The 21,890-nt window shown below is 39.0% G+C and overlaps 1 protein-coding gene across 2 annotated transcripts in view; it reads right to left on the bottom strand.

The window, feature by feature from the left end:
* The window catches only part of GPATCH2L (G-patch domain containing 2 like), a 54,276-nt gene that overhangs the window by 23,518 nt on the left and 8,868 nt on the right, over positions 1-21,890 (bottom strand). Inside the window, exons 3-7 of one of the 2 annotated variants that reach the window (XM_044231549.1) lie at positions 12,645-12,709; positions 9,247-9,423; positions 7,579-7,658; positions 4,139-4,197; positions 1,759-1,798 (exon numbers count right to left, since the gene is read on the bottom strand). In XM_044231549.1, the coding sequence (XP_044087484.1) occupies positions 1,759-1,798; positions 4,139-4,197; positions 7,579-7,658; positions 9,247-9,423; positions 12,645-12,709 (421 nt within the window). Of the gene's footprint in view, positions 1-1,644; positions 1,700-1,758; positions 1,799-4,138; positions 4,198-7,578; positions 7,659-9,246; positions 9,424-12,644; positions 12,710-21,890 lie in introns of both variants that reach the window. The other variant, XM_044231548.1, reaches the window with a different exon arrangement.

The following is a 21,890-nucleotide window of genomic DNA, read 5'->3' as shown; positions in this document are numbered from 1 at the left end:
GGTGGTTGTGAGGATCAAACTCGGATACAATACACAAAAATACCTCACTTTCTGTTTTTCAGCTTTCTTTGGACTTCTCCCAGAATAATCCTTCCCCCAAATTTCAGAACTAAATGTATCTTAAGACCAGAGCTCTGAATGGTAATTTCAAAAGAACTTACAAAGAAGTCTAACTTTGGGAAAATTGTTTAACTCTTATTTGTAAGTAACAGATCTGGACTAGGTAATCACCGCAGGCCTTCTTCTGCCTTTCGATCCTCTGACGCAAACACAATCAGTACCGTGGCTTCTGTCTTTCACATACCACCTTAATCACTTTGTACCTGCCCACCATCTGCACTATATTTACTCCATATTTTCTTCATACCAATTATTTTTACTCAACCTTTACTATTTCTATGGAATGACAGATTGATAGAATGATATTTTTTCTAATCCATATTACGACTTAAAGTAATAATTGTATGTCCACACACCATCTAAAATCCTAAGTATACACCAGTTAGGTGTACTCTAACTCTATGCTCTAGTTCATTCTGAAATAGTAACTTCAAGAGGAAGGTTCCAAGTCTAAGCTGTACATCAATTTAATAAGCCCGAAAGAGTCTAACACAAAACAAAAACCAGTGAGCAACAGGAAACCTGATATTTTCACCTATCAGTCTTCACCTGTTTTATACCTAATTGAGATAAAGCAACCTCCACCCACACAAAAATCGAAAGCTTCAAACATTAAAGGAACATACTGTTGCAGCAGCCCTTTCTGCCCATGGGTCCTGTCCCTGTGCTTTAATAAACCATCATTTCGCACCAAAGACATCTCAAGAATTCCTTTTTGGTTGTCGGCTCGGGACTGCACCCCGCCGACCCTCAATTATATTCTAAAATTTCATCATTCAGCGCCTGAACGTGGGGCTTTGAGTCTACATCTGGACGCTGAGCTTCAGTGCAAAATTGGTGAGTACTTTCTCTCCTCTTTCTTTACTCTAATTTCAGGGGCTTTTCAAGGAGTGTGGTCTTATTGGAACACTTGCATGTCGATTGCTCAGGCCGTAATCCTCTAGCCCGTGGCTGCTCTATAGAGAGAGAAAGCCTGCCTTTTGGCTGGAAGTTAGTGTCCTGACCAGAGTAAGACCAGAAACTTGATGCACTCTTTTTATTCCTTTTCCTTCTTAAAAAAAAAAAAAAAAAAAAAGAAGGAACATACTGTTAGCCATAGTCAGTAACTTTTTAAATTACGACCCCTTATAAAGGCCTACATTTGTCAAAGGCCCTCTCCAGGGGTAGCCAGAGAAGAGACTAAGAGACTAAATGGGCAAGGTTCTAAGGCCTTGACCCCACTTCACTCCCAGCAGCCCTCCCTCCTTCTGTTTCTTATGTTCAGGTCTCATCGCTGTACTTCTCAGAGTAGGATGCTGGTGCTGAACTAAATCATAGACAAACGAGGTTCACTCTAATTTCTTACTACAAAGTTCAAAACCAAAATGAAAACGATCCTTATGAAATATGCATTACAAGTAATAAACAGAAAAACACAGTTGAACCTAAAAAGGGGAATTAGCTACAGTTCTTATCAGTGAGTATCAGATAATCTTAAACAGTCCTCTTAAAAAAAAATCAGAACATAGGGAACAGGGACCTTACCTCATGTGCACAAGCAGAAATGTGAGGAAAATCAGAAGCCAATGCTTTATTCTTTCTAAAGAAAAGGAAATCAAATGATAAAATAAAAAAGATGACAAAGAAAAGCGATCTTACCTGATTTCGTTCTCTTTTCCCAGCTGACGGTAACCAGAAACTAAAGAGAGGGAGAGAACAACAGGAAAGAAAACAATAAAAGAAGCAGTTGGAAATTATAGAAGAGCAGAAAAAAAGATGCTAGGGTAACCAAGTGAAGATGAAGAAAGAACTGGGGAAAAGAAGGAACTAGAGGCTAAAAGGAAAGGGATGGTAAATGTATACAAACTTCTTTTGTAAAAAAAAGAAAAATAATAACTTCAAAAGAAAAAGCCTTATAATGAAATGCAAACCACTGTACTCTCTAAAAACCAACCCGAGATTACAGTGTGACACCAACAGACTCTTAGCTGTGTGGCGACAACAGGATCCCCAAATTCAACAAGAACATAAAACAAACTCATATCTTGCCTATTTTGTAAATGACAAATTTGGCCAGGCTAATGAGTATAAGATCACAAGTAGATACCAACCATAAAGCATATAGGGGACATCAAACAGCCAATCATGTTAGGGGACAAGGCTGTCACAAGAAAGGTGGGGGGGATAATTCCTAGAAGAACCCAAGTGATAAGTTTCTTGCCATGGGTCTCTTTTGACTTGGGGGGTGGGAGGTGGGATCTGACTACAAAGGCAAGGGAAATAAAAATAAAATAAATGGGACATCGGGGCACCTGGGTGGCTCAGTGGGTTAAGCCGCTGCCTTCGGCTCAGGTCATGATCTCAGGGTCTTGGGATCGAGTCCCACATCGGGCTCTCTGCTCAGCAGGGAGCCTGCTTCCCTCCCTCTCTCTGCCTGCCTCTCTGTCTACTTGTGATCTCTCTCTGTCAAATAAATAAATACAATCTTTAAAAAAAAAAGAAAACAACTGGGTGGGAGGTTGGGTGAGCCTGGTGGTGGGTATTGTGGAGGGCACATATTGCATGGAGCACTGGGTGTGGTGTATAAACAATAAATTCTGGAACACTGAAAAGAAATTTAAAAAATAGGGGCGCCTGGGTGGCTCAGTGGGTTAAAGCCTCTGCCTTCGGCTCAGGTCATGATCTCAGGGTCCTGGGATCGAGCCCTGCATCGGGCTCTCTGCTCAGCGGGGAGCCTGCTTCCTCCTCTCTCTCTGCCTGCCTCTCTGCCTACTTGTGATCTGTCTGTCAAATAAATAAATAAAATCTTAAAAAAAAAAATTTTTTTAAATAAATAAAAATTTAAAAAAATAATAAAATATATAAAGAACTCATATAACTCAACAACAACAAAAACCCAAACAATCCAATTTAAAAATGGGCAGTAGGGCATGAAGACATTTCCCCAAAGCATACAAGCCCACAGGCCCATGAAAAGATGCCCAATACCACTAATTATCAGAGAAATGAAAATCAAAACCACAATGAGATATCACCTCACACCTGTCAGAATAGCTATTAAGAACAAAACAAGATATAACAAGTGTTGGTGAGGACATGAAGAAAAGGGAATCTTAGTACACTGTTGGTGGGAACGCAAACTGGTGCAGCCACTCTGGAAAACAGTATGGAGATTCCTTGAAAAACTAAAAACAGATCTATCATATGATCCAGCTATACCACGTCTTGATATTTATCCAAGGAATATGAAAACACCAATTTGAAAAGATACATCCACCTCTACATTCACTAAAGCATTACTCAAAATGGTCAAGATGTGGAAACAACCTAAGATTCCATCAACGGATAAAGAACATGTGGTGTATACATCATACACATACACACAACGGGATACTACTCCATCATAAAAGAGAAGGGATCTTGCCATTTGTGACATGAATGAACCATGAAGGATTAGTTTAAATGAGTAAGTCAGAGAGAGAAGACAACTACCGTATGACATCATTTATATGAGGAATCTAAACAAAAACAATAACAACAAACAAATGAAAGAATAAAACAAAACAAAACTCATAGATACAGAGAATGGATTGGTTGTTCCCCGAGGAGAAGGGGATGACAGGCGGGTGAAAGGGCTCCATTTCAAGCTGATGTATGCTACCTAGATTTATGGTGATGATCACTTTGTAGCGGATACAAATACTGAATTACAATGTTGTACACCTGAAACTTACTTAATGTTATACATCAATCAATCAATATAAATAAATAAATAGGAACAGCACAACTGGAGGCTACTTTTATAATGCAGCATCTATATACACAAACAGCAAAGAAATAAAAACTAGTCTAGAAAGGAAAAAAAATCACTGTCTTGAGTTTAGGGCATTAGCCATGTTAACTGTTGTAAAGTACACATCTTGAAGATCCTCTAATTCAGCTCTAAAGTCAGATTTCTAGATTCCTTTCAAAAGACTTCCCTCTGCCTCCTACTCCAACGAATGGGCTAGGATAATGAGTAAATTATAGAAGCACTTACTCCTTCTGCCGAGGGTCACTAATGATGTGGCCTATTCTCTCAGTACTTATGCTGGTCTCCTGCAAAGGCAAGGAAGACGAGAGTGTCATCTAACCACAGAAACAAATAAAGTATGATCTTTCATCAAGTTCACACTTTCCCATAACTGTGCCAGCAACCTCAAAGGCACATGTCAAGTGTCGGGACGCCTGGGTGGCGCAGTTGGTTAAACGACTGCCTCCGGCTCAGGGCGTGATCCTGGAATCCCGGGATCGAGTCCCACATCAGGCTCCCAGCTCCATGGGGAGTCTGCTTCTCCCTCTGACCTTCTCCTCGCTCATGCTCTCTCTCACTGTCTCCCTCTCTCAAATAAATAAAATAAAATCTTAAAAAAAAAAAAAAAGGCACATGTCAAGTGTCAATCTTAAAATCCAATAACAAGTTTATTTCTTTTTTATGGAAATTTATCTTAAAAGTGTTATGCTTTCTAGACTTATTTTTCTCTAGTGTTCCCAAAAAATCATTATAAACCTTGTTAACTATAGATAGCATTTTAATAGTAAGTTATTAAAGTATACAGAAATAGAAACAATTTTTTAAAAATCCAACAGCAGCTGATTTTTAATGGGCTACACACCAAGTTCCCCAGCTCAGACACAGCCCCTTCATAATGGGAAATTCACCCCATCCTCACTGGGAACACCTAAAATCTGCCGACTAAATATACAAGTATTAAAGGAATTTTGCTAACTTAAAAAACTGTTACCCTGTTTTGTCTGTTAAGCATCATCTCTTAAAGTAAAACAGAAATTTGTACAAACTGGTTCTTAAATTTAGGGTTCTTAAGACCGTAATATGAAATCTTATCCATAATACCACCAGAAACTAATCATCTCCAAAAAACTGAAAAATGGCACAAGGCACTCACCACCCTTCACTTCACTTGAATATATTTACAATGACTGTCTATCACAGGACCTGGGGAAGCACACCGATAGCACACGAGTAAGAGTCATGTACACACAAGTAAGGGCTAAGATGAGAGCGTATAAGTCACTGGCATGAATGTCAAGTATGTGAAGTCTGTTACTCAAACACATTTGGTACTGGGCAAATATGATCAGTATTCATTTATGTGTGTGGATTAGCCTAGAATATTAGGGTATACATTTTCGCAGTACTGACCATAGGAAAATTAATTTGAAGTCAGATTCTGGGTGGGAATGGAGCTAAACGAAAAGGTTTCACAGACTGTATTCTTCACATTCTTCATCCCTTATGCACATGCCTCCTGGTCACAGACACAGCCATAGTAGTGGGGCCAAGGGAAAGGATGGGTGAAAAATGAGCTATTTGTTACTGCAGAAAAATTATTAACTTAAAGTGCCGTAATGTTTAAATTTACAGTTTATTACTGTGTAAATTACAAGCAGTACTTTGCGTAATTAGCAGCTCGCTGGCAGGGAGCTGTGAATGAAACTCATTATTTATGATTACAATTTAGAGAAAGAGAATAGAGGTGGGGGAGGGGGAAGAAGGGGGGCAGAACATTGACCTCTGCTAGAAATGACAAATATCCCTTTAAGGTGATGAAGATGAATTAAACAAGTAAATATTATCCCATTCATTTGAAATTCTTAGAGGCATATCCAATAGGCCCTAGAATTTCCTTCCAGGCAAGCTAAAGGGAGCCTTCAAGACAAACTGATTTACTTTCATGGAAGTGGAAGGCTCTTATTTTATAAGAGCTGAAACAAAGTAAGGTAGATAGTAGGTAGAACATTATCTTTCAGGCCCAACTGATAAAGGAAAAAGTAAAACCATCTCTCTGTTCCCTACTCCCAACCTCCAGCCTGCCTCGACCTACTAGCTGTCCTGTTAACTAAGAATAAGCTCTCAGAACAGTGAAAGCAGCATTTTAATGTCTGTGAAATCAATGAGCCAAAAGAAGAAGGTATCATTCTTTCAAAAATCAAATGTCTTTCCAATTAAGAGATTTGAAATTGAATTTAAAGATTAAAAATATCTCAGTTTGGGGCGCCTGGGTGGCTCAGTGGGTTAAAGTCTCTGCTTTCGGCTCAGGTCATGATTCTAGGGTCCTGGGATCAAGCCCCGCATCAGGCTCTCTGCTCAGCGGAGAGCCTGCCTCCTCTTTTCTCTCTCTCTGCCTGCCTCTCTGCCTACTTGTGATCTCTGTCAAATAAATAAATAAAATCTTAAAAAAAAAAAAAAGATCTGAGTTCACCTAGAAATAAATAGCTTTTTACATAGCAAAAATTTCAGAAACCGGTTCCCTAATTCAACTATAAAACACCTGAGGGTAGCCAGGCTGTAGCTGTGATCACTATGTACCTGGCCTGACACAGAGCCTGACACATAGTAGGCATTCTAAATGTTTATGCAATGAATGTTTATGCATTAACACTCTGAAATGCCTCTCACTCTCTTGCCCTTTGCTCACGACCATCCTCTCTAGGTATGAGCTCCAGTCTTCACCTACCTTGAATCTCAAAGCTACAGAAAAAATTAATTAAAACAGTTTTTACGGGTACCTGGGTGAGTCAGTCAATTAAGTGTCTGCCTTTGGCTCAGGTTGTGATCCCATAATCCTGGGATAGGACGGTTCCCTGTTCAGTAGGAGTCTGCCTACCCCCTTCCCTTTACCCCTACCCCTACCTGTGTGCTCTCTCTCTAATTAATAAATACTTCTTAAAAAATAATAACTTTTAAGTTTTAAATTAGAAAAGATAAAAGAGAAACACAGCTGGGTTCAATTCTCTCTTCTGCCACATCTTTCTGGGGAATATCAGACATTACCTAGTTTCTCTGAACCCAAGTTTTCCTCATCTGCTAAGTGGTTCGGAACATCACTTATATGGTTTTTAAGAGGACTGAATGAATTGAGTGCCCAGTACAGTCCCCAGCAAAGGGGGAACTGAATAAACGGTAGATATTCCTCTCATGTGGCCAAGGAGAAGCTTTTGAAATCTGGTAACAGGTTTTCTTTCCAGTTTTGGGGTTTTTTGTTTGTTTGCTTTTTTTTTTTTTTTTTTTTTAATGAATTCTGGAATAAAAGACCAAAGTTAGGACAGAAGAAGCATTTATGAATTCAGGAGGAGTTATAAAGAAGCCAAGAGTATTTTAACTTCTACAATAATAAATAAGATTAATTAAAAGAATAGAAGAGACTAGAGCAGGCCTACAGATTACAGACAAACTGTCATAATAGTATTTGCTTTGTCAAAACTTCTGTATGAGTTAAGCTTCATCTTTTATGTGTGTATCCATTTATATCCTACGTTAAGGTTCACTCTTGTGAACTTAAAGAACATTTCAATTGGCTTAATTTACTCCAGGGAGTTCTGCAGCACCTAGGATTATTCAAAACAGTACACAAATCTCATAGGAAATACTGTCCTCCCAGTCTCCCAGTGAGCCCAGTAGACACAGAGAGTGGTCACCTTCCCAACAAGCCTTCGTCGGCCCTTTCTGAGGCATCGAGCTGCAGCTCCAGGCAGACGATTCAAGCGGGCATGGTACCCTAAAAAAAAGAAGAAAGCCCTCAGAAACAGAATGCAGAAGATCCATTACCAATGATATGCTTCTAGATCACTAAAGGCCTTCCTCCCCAGGACCTTACTAGAATGACCATTAAACTAGTATCATTAGTCTATATGCCAAGGATTTATAATTCTTACGTCTTTGCGGTATGATCTTAGGTGTGCCTTTACCTCTGACCTAGGGATCCTCACCTAGAAAGGAGGGATAATCACTCACTCAGTCCTAGCATACAGGGCTGATGGGAAGACTCAATTAAATAACATAGGGAAGGTATTTTATAAATTGAAAACAGTACACAAAAGGTGTTATCAATAATTTCTAATAATAAATTAAATCCTAGTTATTATCTCAAAAACACTGAAGTCATAAAATTATAGTAAAAATAGCCTGTATAACTGTATAGCCATTTATATATTTATATACAAAAAATATAGATAATATACATAAAAATGTATAGCCATTTTTCTAATTGCTGTATGTGTTCTATACATAAAAAACACAACTAGAAAAATCCACACCCAAGTCTTATTGATGACACTGTCTCTGGGTATAGAATAATGGGCCATTTTAAGGTGTCCTTCCTGTTCTCATTTGTGTGCATTTTAAGTGGTCCATAAAGAATTTTCAGAAATGGTCACTGAAATGTTTGACGCAAGTTATTAAGGTAGCAACATGCGCCTCAGCCAGGCAATAATCTCTACCAAGAGCCAAATGTTTTCAGAAGGACTTTCAATCACGTAAATTCTTCATTAGAAAACGCTATAGGAGTTTATAGCTCTGAGCATAATTCTGATCACCAAAAGATGCCCAACAAATACTTGATCACTGACTGATTACTGATTACTGGGCACCCCAGAATCATCAGTTTATAGAGCTAAAAACCTTTGAAACAGTCTTCTCAAAGCCACAATTATTTTAAGTGCCAACCCCCATCTCCCAAGGCAATGAAGTGACTCTGTCAGAGTCACAGAGCTAGAAGACAGTACCCGAGAGTATTAGCACCCCGTTCCTTCCTCCTGTCCTAGGCTCTTTCCACTCTACCTTGCTACATCATAAGTAAAGGAAAAGCAAAAGGAAAGGATGTATTTGTGTTTAAGTCCACAATAATAGAATAAAATCAAATTATTTAAGGAAATATTTTAAAATCACCCAATTAAAAAAATGTCATTATACCTTGTATGTGAATGTTCTTACTGAAATCTGTTCTCTTCCAAGATCCAATACTTCAGGCTCCCACTGAGCACTCCATAGCCCATCGGTTTCACAGCAGGTAAGCAGCAGTGACACGCTGCTAGGCTTCCTAAATCTGGCACAAATGGCAATAGCAAGCTGAAGGAATGCCCTGCTAATAGATATCCCAAGAGTCTCCATGGGTTGATTTAGGTATGAATGGAGAACCTCAAGCTTTGAGACTCACCCTTGAATCTTCTAGGAAAATCCCTGGACTAGCTCCAAATTTCAGAGAGTTAATGCATACTTAGAGGGATGAGTATACTGGCCATGGGATGATTCTCCCCAAAGAGAACCATAAAAGTTGTGAAATATATTTTGGTCTCCTCAGAACTCACCTCTTTGAGCTGGTCGAGAAGGTAAAAGGAATGTGGAATCGGAAAGTTTATCCAGTCCAGAATCCATTCTTTCTACTTCAGGGCAATGATCAGGAGCCCACTTTGGCAGAAGATTAGGGACAGTGAATCCTGGGACACATTCTCCCTCATAGAACCAATCACTCTGCTCATCATCTCCTAAAATAAAGAAATCATATCATAAGCTGGAATTTTAATATGCTCTATGGAAAACTAAATGGGAAAATGATTTCTCAGAGCACTGGATTTGATTATACTTTTTAAATAAAGTCGAAGTACAAAAAAATTTGTTTTGATCTTTCTTCTTGACCTATATCATGATGAAAACTAGAGTATCAAACTAGTTTCACAAAAATGTCATACTGTGTTATACTGGACTTCTTTTTAGAGTAAAAAACTAATAGAGCTACCATTTACTAAACCCTTACCACTTATGAGGGTCCATGCTAAAAATCTCTAAGTATGTTATCTCTTCTAAACCCTACATTAATTCCAACTTATAAATGAGGCAACTAAAGCCCAGAGAAGGCAAGACCAAGTTAGTGAATGATGAAGGCAAGATCTGAACCCGAAGTCTAACTCCAAAGCCTTTAACACAAAAATAAGTTGCCTCTTATGTAGCATTCTGTGGTATAAATGGACCTGGGGATAACCGAGACTTTAATGAAATGACTATTTACGAAAGTGTATACAGTATTAAGAGGAACCAATAATAAGAGACAGTGAAGCACCTGGGAGCCAGCACAGCGGGGAACCTTTACCCTTCCTAAACCTGCAGCAGCAAGGAGAAAGAATGGTTATCAGAGACCAGAGAGAAAACTGAGGTTGTAGAAGACTGCCCAACAGAAAGGGAGCCAGGGAAAACTACAATCCAACTCAGTAGATTGCATTATTTTTGCCAACTCTTCACTACCTCCCTATGATAATACATCCATGCCTTTTGCCCTTTATCATGGAATTCCAGAGCCTTCCCCTTGAGGCAGAGCATACTTCCTCATCCCACTGATAACTGGTTTGTCAAGTAACATGCTTTAGGTAGTAGAACATTAAAAGATGTGACCCGGAGCGCCTGGGTGGCTCAGTGGGTTAAAGCCTCTGCCTTCGGCTCAGGTCATGATCTCAGAGTCCTGGGATTGAGCCCCACATCGGGCTCTCTGCTCAGTTGCTCAGTAGGGAGCCTGCTTCCCCCTCTCACTCTGCCTGACTCTCTGCCTACTTGTGATCTCTCTGTGTCAAATAAATAAATAAAATCTTTAAAAAACATTAAAAAAATAAAAAATAAATAAAAGATGTGACCCAAGCACAAGCTTTAAATATATATGTATGCTCTGGTTTGGTCACTTAGCATTCACGTTTTCCAGCATGAGAAGTCCATGCCACACATAACCTCCAGCAGAAAGGTCCCAGGATAAGATACACTGAGTAGATACAAATATAGTTTAAATCCTGGAGACCAGCGGAGCTCAAGTTGAGCCAGCTGAAGCACAGCCAACCCCTAGCCCCACAGCAAGAAATAAATGCGGTACACCACCAAAATTCTGGGGCTGTTAAACACTACTATCAAGATAAAAACTTGCCTAATACACTCAATCATCCACCTCCTTCCCTCCCTCCATTCCTCTGCCAATGGCTCCTATTGCCCAAACCCAGTAAGAAAATGAGAGCAGAAAGCCCCACCGATGCAGTCCATAAATATGCCCTGGAGGGAGAAAAGGAAAACTGTGTCTCGGTGGATGAGCAACCATTCAAGAAAAGGTAAGGGATGAGATTCCTGGCAAAGACACCAGCGTAAACAAAGACATGGAAGCACGAAATAAACAGCTTTGTGCTGAGAACTCCAAGCATCTAAGTATCATCAGAACCCGTGAAGTTGAAACAGAGAGGAAAGCTGGGGCTCTAGAATAACCTAAAATCTTCCATCAGAAACCAAGGATTCCTTACCAGTAGAAAGGTTTTCCAACACATAACCTGTCATAAAAAGGTCCACGCTTTCTTAAACTTCTGGATAATTATACATCATAATCTTCAAGAGACAAATTGTGAGTGGTGCCTGGGTGTCTCAGTTGGTTAAATATCCGCCTTCCACTCAGGTCCTGATCCCGGGGGTCTGGGATGGAGCCCTGCATCAAGCTCCCTGCTCAGGGGGGACCCTGCTTCTCCCCTTCCTCCCTGCTCGTGGCTCCTACTCTCTCTCGCTATCTCTGTCTCTCCTTCAAATAAATAAATAAATAAAATCTTTTAAAAAGAGAGACATTATACTTCACAGAGCAGTATAAAAGCAAAGAAAAAGCAGCACTTGTAATTCTGAATAGTATGCACTAATTCATTCATAGAAAGACAACCAGACTTCCTGGTATGAAACAAAAGAATTAAGACCTGAGCCGCACCCCAGCTGGGAGTATACACACATAGCCAATAATGACACGTGGCTCCCTCAGAATCAGAAAGAGAGAGACAAGTACTCCCAACAACTTCGATTATAGTAGGAAGCTCAGCAACTCCATCCACGCCCATGACTCTCGAGGCACGAGTGAGATACCCGCCCTCATGATCTCTCTCCAAATTCAGAACTTGGATCCTGAGAGTTACAGTCCCAGGATTCCTTCAGTTACTAGGGAGCCTATCTGGAACAACCTGGACATGTAGCCATTGTGCTTCTGTTTTCAATCACTTAAAGAAAAATCACTGGATCTCAGAGCTAAAAGGGACTTTAGACATCTACGAATCCCTTATTTAGATTAAAAGAAACACAATCCAAAGGAGCTACATGAAATTATCATTGGTACACAATTAGCGTGGTCCTAAGCAAATGCAGAGGATAAAACACAGTTTCAAATTACTATGTAGGCCATAAAGATAAGAGACTGGTAATTAACATACACCAGCCCTATTCACAGTGTTCTATGCTAAACTTCAGAAGTTTTAACATTAGAAAGAAGATGTGTTTTATAATATATTCATCTAGAACACTATATTCATTTATAAATGAGGTTATAAAAATAAATTCTTTTATAAAATTAAGAATGTCTTAATATCCAATAAAAGAGTACAATACAGAAGGATATTTTTTGGTTCTAATAAAATTAGCAACTTCCCAGAGTCCCATCCTTGACACTATATTCCTCTAATTAATGATTCTCAAAGTCTGAACTACCTGCATAAAAATCACTGCAGGTACTTAAGAAAAATTCAGATTCTAGGGGCCAACTCCAGACCTATTTGATTTCTAGGAACTCAGAAATTTTAACAATTTTAAATGCTCTAAAGTTTGAGAACCACTGCCATAGACAACCACCATACTCTCAGTGGGTCATTCACCTAATCATTACAATCTCCCCAGAAATACTGAACCAACATCCCAAAGCTAGGATCAAGGTTACCTTGCCGTCCTTCATCGTTGGTAAAGAGCCCTGTGTCACTGCTGCTACACACACTGCTGGTTTCACTGGAAAAAGAGGCAAACACAATAGAACACATCAGCTCCTGTGAAAAAGAAAGCAGTGCCCATTCTGGTTGTCAAATCTAAAATCCCAAGTTTCCGTGATTTTACTCCAGTTCATTAGCCAATCACAAATGTAAATTTCATAATTAAGCCACAGAAGAGAGCTTATTTTCCTGTAAAACAAATAAAAGGAAAACTCTGTAACTTTTGCTTATTATTTCAAAGTACTTTATAAAGATCTAAAGTCATTTTGTTAGGTTAGCATTAGAAAGATATGTATTATGGTTCATAGACGTAATCTCAACCTGGCTAGGTATATCAAACAGTACAAAGCTATAAACCCATTTTGTTTATAAATCCTGTCAACTATCAGTTTCAAATGAAGCTATCCAACTTTAAGACATCTAACATCTATCATATTTTTTCCGCATTTACACAGCAACTAACAAAAATCCATGAACAAGAAGAAAGTCAGTATGACCAAAGTTATGTTTTCGGGTTTGTCTTCCTGATATGAAGTGGGTACAACAAAACTCATTTTCAAAACAGAAGGTTAAAAATAAACATACAGGGGCACATGGGTGGCTCAGTCGTTAAGCTGTTGCCTTTGGCTCAGGTCATGATCCCAGAGTCCTGGGATGAAGCCCTGCACTGGGCTCCCTGCTCTGTAGGAAGCCTGCTTCTCCCTCTCCCACTCCCTCTGCTTGTGTTCCCTCTCTTGCTGTGTCTCTCTCTCTGTCAAATAAATAAATAAAATCTTTTAAAAAATAAAAATATAAATATAAAAACAAACTCCATTTGAACCCACTTAAATAAAACTTTTACCCTATAGAATTCTGTACAATTGGTTTCATTTCCTGAGCCATCATTAACAACTGATTCTTGCCCCGTCTGATGCCGCATTTCTTTTGCCTAATCGTCATTAAATTTGATCGATCTGGTTCAAGAAAAATTACTCTATTCTTTACATTATGAGCTATTTTCTTGAGTAGGAGTGTTTCCTTCCAAGCTAGCCAATTTTTTTCATCTACTCTACAAGATGGAAGAAACCAAAGCAAGGAAGAAACATTCTCATCATATGGCATAAGGAACAGGCTTGGCAAAATCCCAGTCTACATTTCTGGATCAAAAATCTGAAAATATTTTGTATTTTGCAACATTTCCAAATATCTTGCCAACACTAAATCCTTAAAATCCTGATTAAGTAGCAATGCTTTCCTCACTTAAGTTTATCTCTGAATAGATCCAAGAAATTTGCTATAGCAAGAGCCAATAAAACATACTTAATTTCTTTAAAGGCACTTTCGTTTTATTTTCTTCTGTACTTGTAAGTGGGAACTTTCTCAGGTGTCATTCCAAGAAATGGCTCACAAAACTATATGACTGGATTCTGATGGATTTAGAATCTTCAAAGAGCTCTGTAGTTAAATCCAGAAGATATGCCCTCTGAGTTCTGTACTCTTCCTCTCCTGAGTTCAAGAAACTGTGCCTGCTGAATGTAATGGTGTTATTTTTGTGCTTCTAGCAAATTCCTAAGAGTATCAGTGGTCTAACTCCCTTGAGTCCTACTCACATTCTCTCATATTACTACTTTTTTATCCTCATCTGGCCTCAAAGATAAAGCAAATTTGACATTTTTTAACTCCTCTTGAGAGTAGGGTTTAAAAAGCACGTTAGGCCATGGAACAGATACTCTAGCCCACCATCATGTCATATACTTTACTAGTTAGCAGTATCACTAACCAAGATTTAGGGACCAGCAAACAGCTTGCCACCTATTTTTGCATGAGCTATGAGCTAAGAATGATTTTTAGAGTTTAAATGATTGGGGATTAAAAAAAATAAAAAATCATTTTGTGACATGGGAATGATATGAAATTCAAATTTCAGTGTCCATAAATAAAGTTTTATTGGAACACAACCACAGTTATTCATTTACATATCATAGATGGCTGTTTTCACACTACAACTACAAAGTTCAGTAGCTCCAACACAGAACATATCGCACACAAATCCCTAAAATATTTACTATCTGGCTCTCTACAGAGAAAGTTTGCTGATCCCTGCTCTACACATATTACAAATTCTACTCTTGAGTATTTAAAATTAAAAAATTAAAACCACTTTTCTTGATCACAAAATCTATCAATTCTTTTCCCCATTCATTTCTAGCCACCTATATGTCCTACAAGATAAGATTTCCTTGATCCTTTTTGCATGGATTCCACTCTCTTGTTATTCTAAACAAAGGGACAAGCTCAAAGAAATCTGCTTGATCAAGAAAGGTGCTAGTAACCTAAAGCCTTTCTGTCGACTGCACATTTCCTATTTTTGTCAACAGCATTTAAGAAGACTCACTGTTTTTGAAAAAGCCTGGACTAACCTTGTCTAAGCTTTCCCACTTATAGTTAATTAGAGGAAAGGCAATGATGTCACAGAAATATCACCAGAATTTTAAGACTATGATCAAGGGAGACGGGTATTTTCTTCATAAAGAAAATGATTTGTCATGAAGAATGCTTATTATACAAAAGAATCACCAGTCTACTGGTATCTGGAAATGACTACTTCACAAATAGCATCTGCCAATTCTATTTATTCTCTCAGAAGGACTTGCATTGTGGAAATTTAATTATATGTAAGGAACTCTTAGCGTAATTTGATGAAAACAAAAGTCGAAACTTTGTGGTATGTCTGCACATAAACATTACGATACAGCAAGCAAAAATGTAGTGTTAGCCAAAAAGCAGAAGCAAGTATTTCCCCTTCCAAGTTACAGGCCAACGCTGTCCAGTCCTGCAGACTTTATTCACTTCTGGCTCAGAGATATGACTTCTTTGAAAAAAAATAAGATCGGGACGCCTGGGTGGCTCAGTTGGTTAAGCAGCTGCCTTCGGCTCAGGTCATGAACCCAGCGTCCTGGGGTCGAGTCCCACATCGGGCTCCTTGCTCAGCAGGGAGCCTGCTTCTCCCTCTGCTTTTGCTTGCCTCTCTGTCTGCCTGTGCTTGCTCTCTCTCCCTCTCTCTCTGACAAATAAATAAATAAAATCTTTAAAAAAAAGAAAAAAGAAAAAAAAAAGATTCATGGGACTTTAATGACAATCTGGTCAACTATAAAATGTTGTTAGCTAATAAAGCATAATGTTTAATATTTTATTAAAACTAAGCTCCCTTCTTTCAATGAACACAAGTTTCTTTTTGCACCTTTGTAGTTCACAAGGTCAAAAAATAAAAGATGTCAGGATCCTACATTTTCCTATTCCAAAACCTTCAAATTTGTTTATAACTTTTTTACTAAGAGCATTTTTACTAGGCAAGAAAATAAAAGCTCTGCTCCTCATTTTTATAAGAAAAAAGTATGATCCTACCTTTAGGGTCCATTCTACTGGTGGTACTCTGAGGCTTAGTGAGAAGACAGAAACTCGGCCTTTATTAATCTTCAGAAAAAGTAACTAGACAAACCCCACAAAGATAGCAGGTGTGAAATCTTGTCTTTTCCTAAAATGGCAGCAACTCAGAGGCATCAATGCCTCCTGCCTTTGCCTTGGGAGCTGTTCTGTACTCCCTGTTCTCACATGATTCTAAATATAAAAGTTTGCATATAAAAAAAAAATCTTCCTAGAATATCTCTAAAATTTCTAAAAATGTATTAACCCTGCAAATAATTTACACATCATTCAAAAAACTCAATCCTAAATTCGGGCAATAAGAAGTTTCTCACAGAAAAAGGAGGAAGAACCCCCATCTCCATTTCTCCTAACCCTTCAATCATACACTCGGTAAGCATTTATTATTTACCATACACCAGAAACTGCTCTGCCCAGTACTAAAACTAACAAAGAAACAAGTCAGTAAAAACATACAGGTGTACATTTTATTAAAAACCTAGTCCAGGGGTGCCTGGTGGCTCAGCCATTGAGCGTCAGCCTTCGGCTCAGGTCATGATCCCAGGGTCCTGGGATCGAGACCCGCATCTGGCTCCCGACTTGGTGGAGAGCCTGCTTCTCCCTCTCCTGCTCCCCCTGCTTATGTTCCCTCTCTCACTGTATCTCTGTCAAATAAATACATAAAATCTTTTTTTTTTAATTTTTTAATTAAAAATTAAATAAATAAAACCTAGTCCAGACTACAGAGAAGGCTGTGAAAACAGAAAAAGAAGAATGCTTTCCAGTGAATAATACTCTGCAAATAAGGGGTTGGGCAAGCCTACAATTTAACCTTAATGCTACTGAGGCAACCAACCCATTTCAGAAGCCAGAAAACACCTCAAAAGCACTCTTCTGTGAGTAAAAGTAGTAATAATATATTACACTTCTGTATAGTGATCTTCACTAAAAAATGTTCCCACACTTAATTCAGCAGCATAGCCACCATTCTAAACAAGAAGCAAATAAAATTAAAGCCTGGGTTTTAGACCACCAATTGTGTTGCCTTATTATTATAATATTGTCAGAAAAGCAACCAAACCACATCCAAAATGAAATAACGGACGTGTAAAGAAAATCACCCTAACCTGCGGTTCCAGAGGCTTTCCTCTGCCAACATTTTATAACGAAAACTTCTGAACAGATGAGAAAGTTGAAAGAAGTTCCAATTACCACTCACACCCCATCACATCTACTGCACATCACACACTGCAATTAACATTTTGCTTTTTCTGTTTTATCACACGTCTATATAAGAAACCTTCTCACCCCGGCATCTTTGTAATTCAACACACTCTTGGTAGACCAGGTGATTGGTCATGGCATCCACTCTCAGAGAAGTAGATTATCAAGGAATCAAGCTTAATAAAACACTACTGATACCTCTCATCAACTTGAAGAATTAATTCCAGGGTGAATACTCAGCTAAACACTGTATACCTTGGTATAAACGTTAAAATGTTTTCCAAGTATGAAAATGAAGTGCCAGCCCTGTTAAGGGGTACTTTTTCAAGTTAGCAAAAACTCTTAGTTAAAAAGTTTCTAAAACTACAGTGTTTTTATTCTACAGAAGAGATCAGTGTTTTGGTCTTACTAAGTTCTCTAAATCTGAAATTCATGCTTGTTGGTAAAAGCAAAGTCAATGAAGTGAAACCCCATCTCAGCACCTAGAAACACCAGCGGTAACTCTCAACTCAATTTTACTCCTTTCCTCCCCCACCCTTACCCCCCCACCACCCCAACCCTGTACCCACAGGATCATCTAGCACTGTCTGGAGAAATATTTTGTCAGGACTTGGGAGCAGGGGAGGGGGAGTTGGTCTCCTACTGGCATCTGTCAGGTAGAGGGAGGGATGCTGCTAAACATCCCACAATACAAGGTCCACGGGACAGCCCTCACAACAAAATTATCTGGCTCAAAATGTCAGTAGTGTCAGAGTTAAGAACCCTCACCTATAGGGATGAACAAGCTACAGGATGCAGTGGGCAGGGCATCATGTTAAAAGAAACACCATTTCAGAGGAGGAGAGGAGGCTGTGCCCTTCTGTTGGATAAAACCAGCCTCCAGGGACAGAGGACAACATCCCATAGTAGTAACAATGTCATTCCCTTGCCAGAGCTTCAATGAGTCTTGGGCCTCTGGATCCCATGGAATCATGAGAAGGTAGCTGGACCTTCAGGCCTACTGGTAAACTGAAACTACTCAAGTAGTACAGAGGATCCCACCCTGCCTAGCCTGGCAGAAAAAAGAGCATCTATACGGACAGCAAGAGATCCAGGCTGGGTTAGAGGGAAAGATCTCACTCATTCCAATGTCCCGGATGCCTAGCAGAGCACCTGGCACAAAACAGGCCTTCAGCAAATGTTACATAAATGGAGTGAACTCCTTCAGATCAACTCTGTTGCTTCCCTCCTATGGCCTTTGTGGCACGTCCTTCAATCTCTAATCCTATTTCCTGCATGTAAAAAGTGGATGGGTTCTTTAGAGGATGTGATGACATGAGGCATGTGAACCCACTTTGTGAATTCTAGAGCATTATACAGAGGCAAATGAAAAACAAAAGCTATATCTATGGTGCTAATTCTTTTATGTGCCCAATATTATTCTTTAGAGGCGAATAATAGTAATTTTCTGATAGTCTTTTTATTAAAATAGTAATCTCAATTATATAGGACTCTCAATTAAACTTCCATAAAGAAAAAAAAATTCTATGGGACTCAAATCCATTTTCATTTTGAATGGAAAAATAAATGTGGCCTATGAAGTCTAGTATTTTCCCTGGGTTTCATCCGAGAGAGGCAGATGCAGCTCTGAGCAGATATCCAAACCTCAAGTATCTCAAACAGCAGTTTGGTACTTGAATTGAGTTTAAGAAAATTATTAATATATTACTGTTAATTACTGAGACCAGTAATATCATGTACTGGGAGTTCTACTATAGGCCCAGCGAAGTACTGAGTGCTCCAGGCTCCATGTACAGTACGATATATCCTTGGGCTTCTCTCTCCCTCTCCTTTGCCCCTACCCCCTGCACTCTCTTCCTCTCTTTCTCTCTAAAATAATCTTAAGCAAAAAGAAAAGAAAAGAAAGAGAAAAAGCTCTCACTTAATGCCATATCTTGAATTTTTAAAAATATTCATTTTCAGTATACGTATTTAAAACACAACAAAATATACTCTCAGTGATCTATATATACCCTTGCTTGCCCTTTGAGTTCCTGAATGCTCTTCCTTTGAAATCAAAGTAAAAAACATTCCCCCAAATTCCGGGGGAAGTATTACTCTGAGAATACCATTCCTCAAACTAGCTTCATACTAAGGAAAAAATCTCGGAGGATGGGGAGACATCTATGGTAACAAGACTGTCAGAGGATTCCCAATGATCCCAGTCGCCTGGTATTTCCCAGCCTGGTTAGTCCGTTTAACCAATAGCATAGGCAGAAGTAATGGCAGGTTACTTCTAAGATTAGGTTATGAGACTGTGGCTTCCATCTTGGGCACTCAAGCGAAAGCTGGCACGCTCTCACTCACTCTTCCGCTCTCTCAAAACATTCCCTCTAAAGAAAAGCCAACAACCACGTGTCTTAAGGACACTGACAGCTCTGTGGAGGGGCCCACATGGAAAGGAACCGAGACTCTCAGTTCAACAGCTTATAAAGAATTGAAATCTGCCAACAGCTCTCTGAGCTTGAAGTGGATTCTTTGGCCCCAGTTGTGCCTTGAAACAAATGTAGCCAGGGCCAACAATCTGCAACAATAGGAGTCTGAACCTGAACCACCAGCTATGCTGCTCCCAGATACCTGACTTGAGGAACTGGAAATGTTTGTTGCTTAAAGCTACTAAATTGTAGGGCAGCTTTTTTTCTCCATCAGTAAGTAATACAGCATTTTCATGAATCTTTTTTGAAAGTAATTCCCTGTTTTTGAGCCCTAATAAGAAGCTTCTAGTCTCAATAAAACAAATCTCTCAGGGGGCACCTGGGTGGCTCAGTGGGTTAAACCCCTGCCTTCAGCCCAGGTCATGATCCCAAGGTCCTAGGATAGAGCCCTGCATCAGAGCTCTCTGCTAGGTGGGGAGCCTGCTTCCCCCACTCTCTCTGCCTGCCTCTCTGCCTACTTGTGATCTCTTTCTCTGTCAAATAAATAAATAAAATCTTAAAAATAAATTTTTAAAAAATCCCTCAGAATTCTCATAATTGGGAGGAAAAAACACAGTTTGTCCTCTGAACTGACGGCTTGCTGGTCTTTCATATTCCTAATCACAAAGAACTACAAATTTGGAATTGAATGAGAGTAGTTTATACCTGTCTCAATTAAAATAAAGAGGTACAGAATTAATTTATCACCCATAATCAAAAAGTTGGTATCAGTAAGTTGATACCCGGATTTCTCACCCACTGATTTTTTTTTTTTTTTACAGAGCCCAAAAAAATCTTTGCTCAATTTTTTTCCTGGGTCAAGGTGGTAGACTTATAACCATATATAATCAGACCTCAGAGTCCTACAGTAAATATGACTGAGGGAGAGGTTTTTCAGAGAAACATCTCACATCAACTGTAAAATTAGTCTCACAATAGGTTATAAGAATGTATAATGAAGGAGCTTGTTTTTCGGTTTCATTTAGAGGGAAGACACCATGCTAGAAAACCACCTCACTGGGTTCACGGGCTCATTAATGCGGCCCCTGCCCCAGGTATACTTTGTAAAGGTAATGATTTTCCTCAGGACTATGCCTCAGTTATTGCACTGGGGACTGTGCCTTAGAGAAACCCACCCATCCTTTAAGGACTTACCTTTTCTTAGAGCTAAGAGATTCATCTTCAGTTAGATGAAATGTCTTTTCAGAGTCACTTTTTAAAGAGCATATATTCTGAGACCTGAATGTCTGAAAATGTCTTTCTGCTGTCTTTGCATATGAAATCTACCTAAGCTGTATATAAAATTCAGGGAGGAGTGGGGAGAGCAACCTAGCCCCCAGTCGAAATTCTAAAGGCAACTGTAGCCCCTCACATTTAGTACGGCAGGGATAAATGCTGGTGTTTTTCTCATCCCTTTTAAAATTGTTCTTTAGATCTGTTCTGCCCCCATCACCAACGCAGAATGCAAAATTTTACCAGGATACATCTAGGTAGGTGTGTTTTCTTCATTTGTTTTTCCCTTTTAATCTTTACACTTAATTTTTTCGACTCAGCTACACTTTTTCTCTTTAGTTGTATTTTAAAAATCATTATTCTATTCCAATTCTTCAGTTTCTCCCTGTGGAATATTTACTCACAGACCAAGCCTCTATCCTTTGTCCTTCAGATAGATCAACTTTTCTCTCATTTTTACCTCCTCTCTCTGCATTTTGGGAGGGCTTCAAAGTTTTCCACATCAAATCAATTTTCAGCAAAATGAATTGTTCTTTTTTTTTAATTTTTAAATTTATTTTTTTAATTTTTATTTTTTAATTAACATATATTATTTGCCCCAGGGGTATAGGTCTGTGAATCGTCAGCCTTACACACTGAATTTCCTGTTTTAACACTGCAATTACATTTCAAATTTCCCTACAATTCTCTTCCCATACTACTGGCTTTTCAAATAGCCACCTTGTCCTTATGATTTACTGCTCCTGTTTCAAAGTGAAATAAGTCATTCAAAGACAAATATTGTATGATTTCACTCGTAGGTGGAATCTGAGAAACAAACAGATGAAACACAGGGAAAATGGGGGAGGGAGGCAAACCATAAGAAACTCTGAACTATAAAGAACAAAC

This window comes from Neovison vison, chromosome 13 (genome assembly GCF_020171115.1).
Source record: "Neovison vison isolate M4711 chromosome 13, ASM_NN_V1, whole genome shotgun sequence".
NCBI classification, from domain to species: Eukaryota; Metazoa; Chordata; class Mammalia; order Carnivora; family Mustelidae; genus Neogale; species Neogale vison.
Note: the sequence above shows the minus strand (reverse complement) of the source record. Positions and strands in the feature narration are given on the sequence as shown.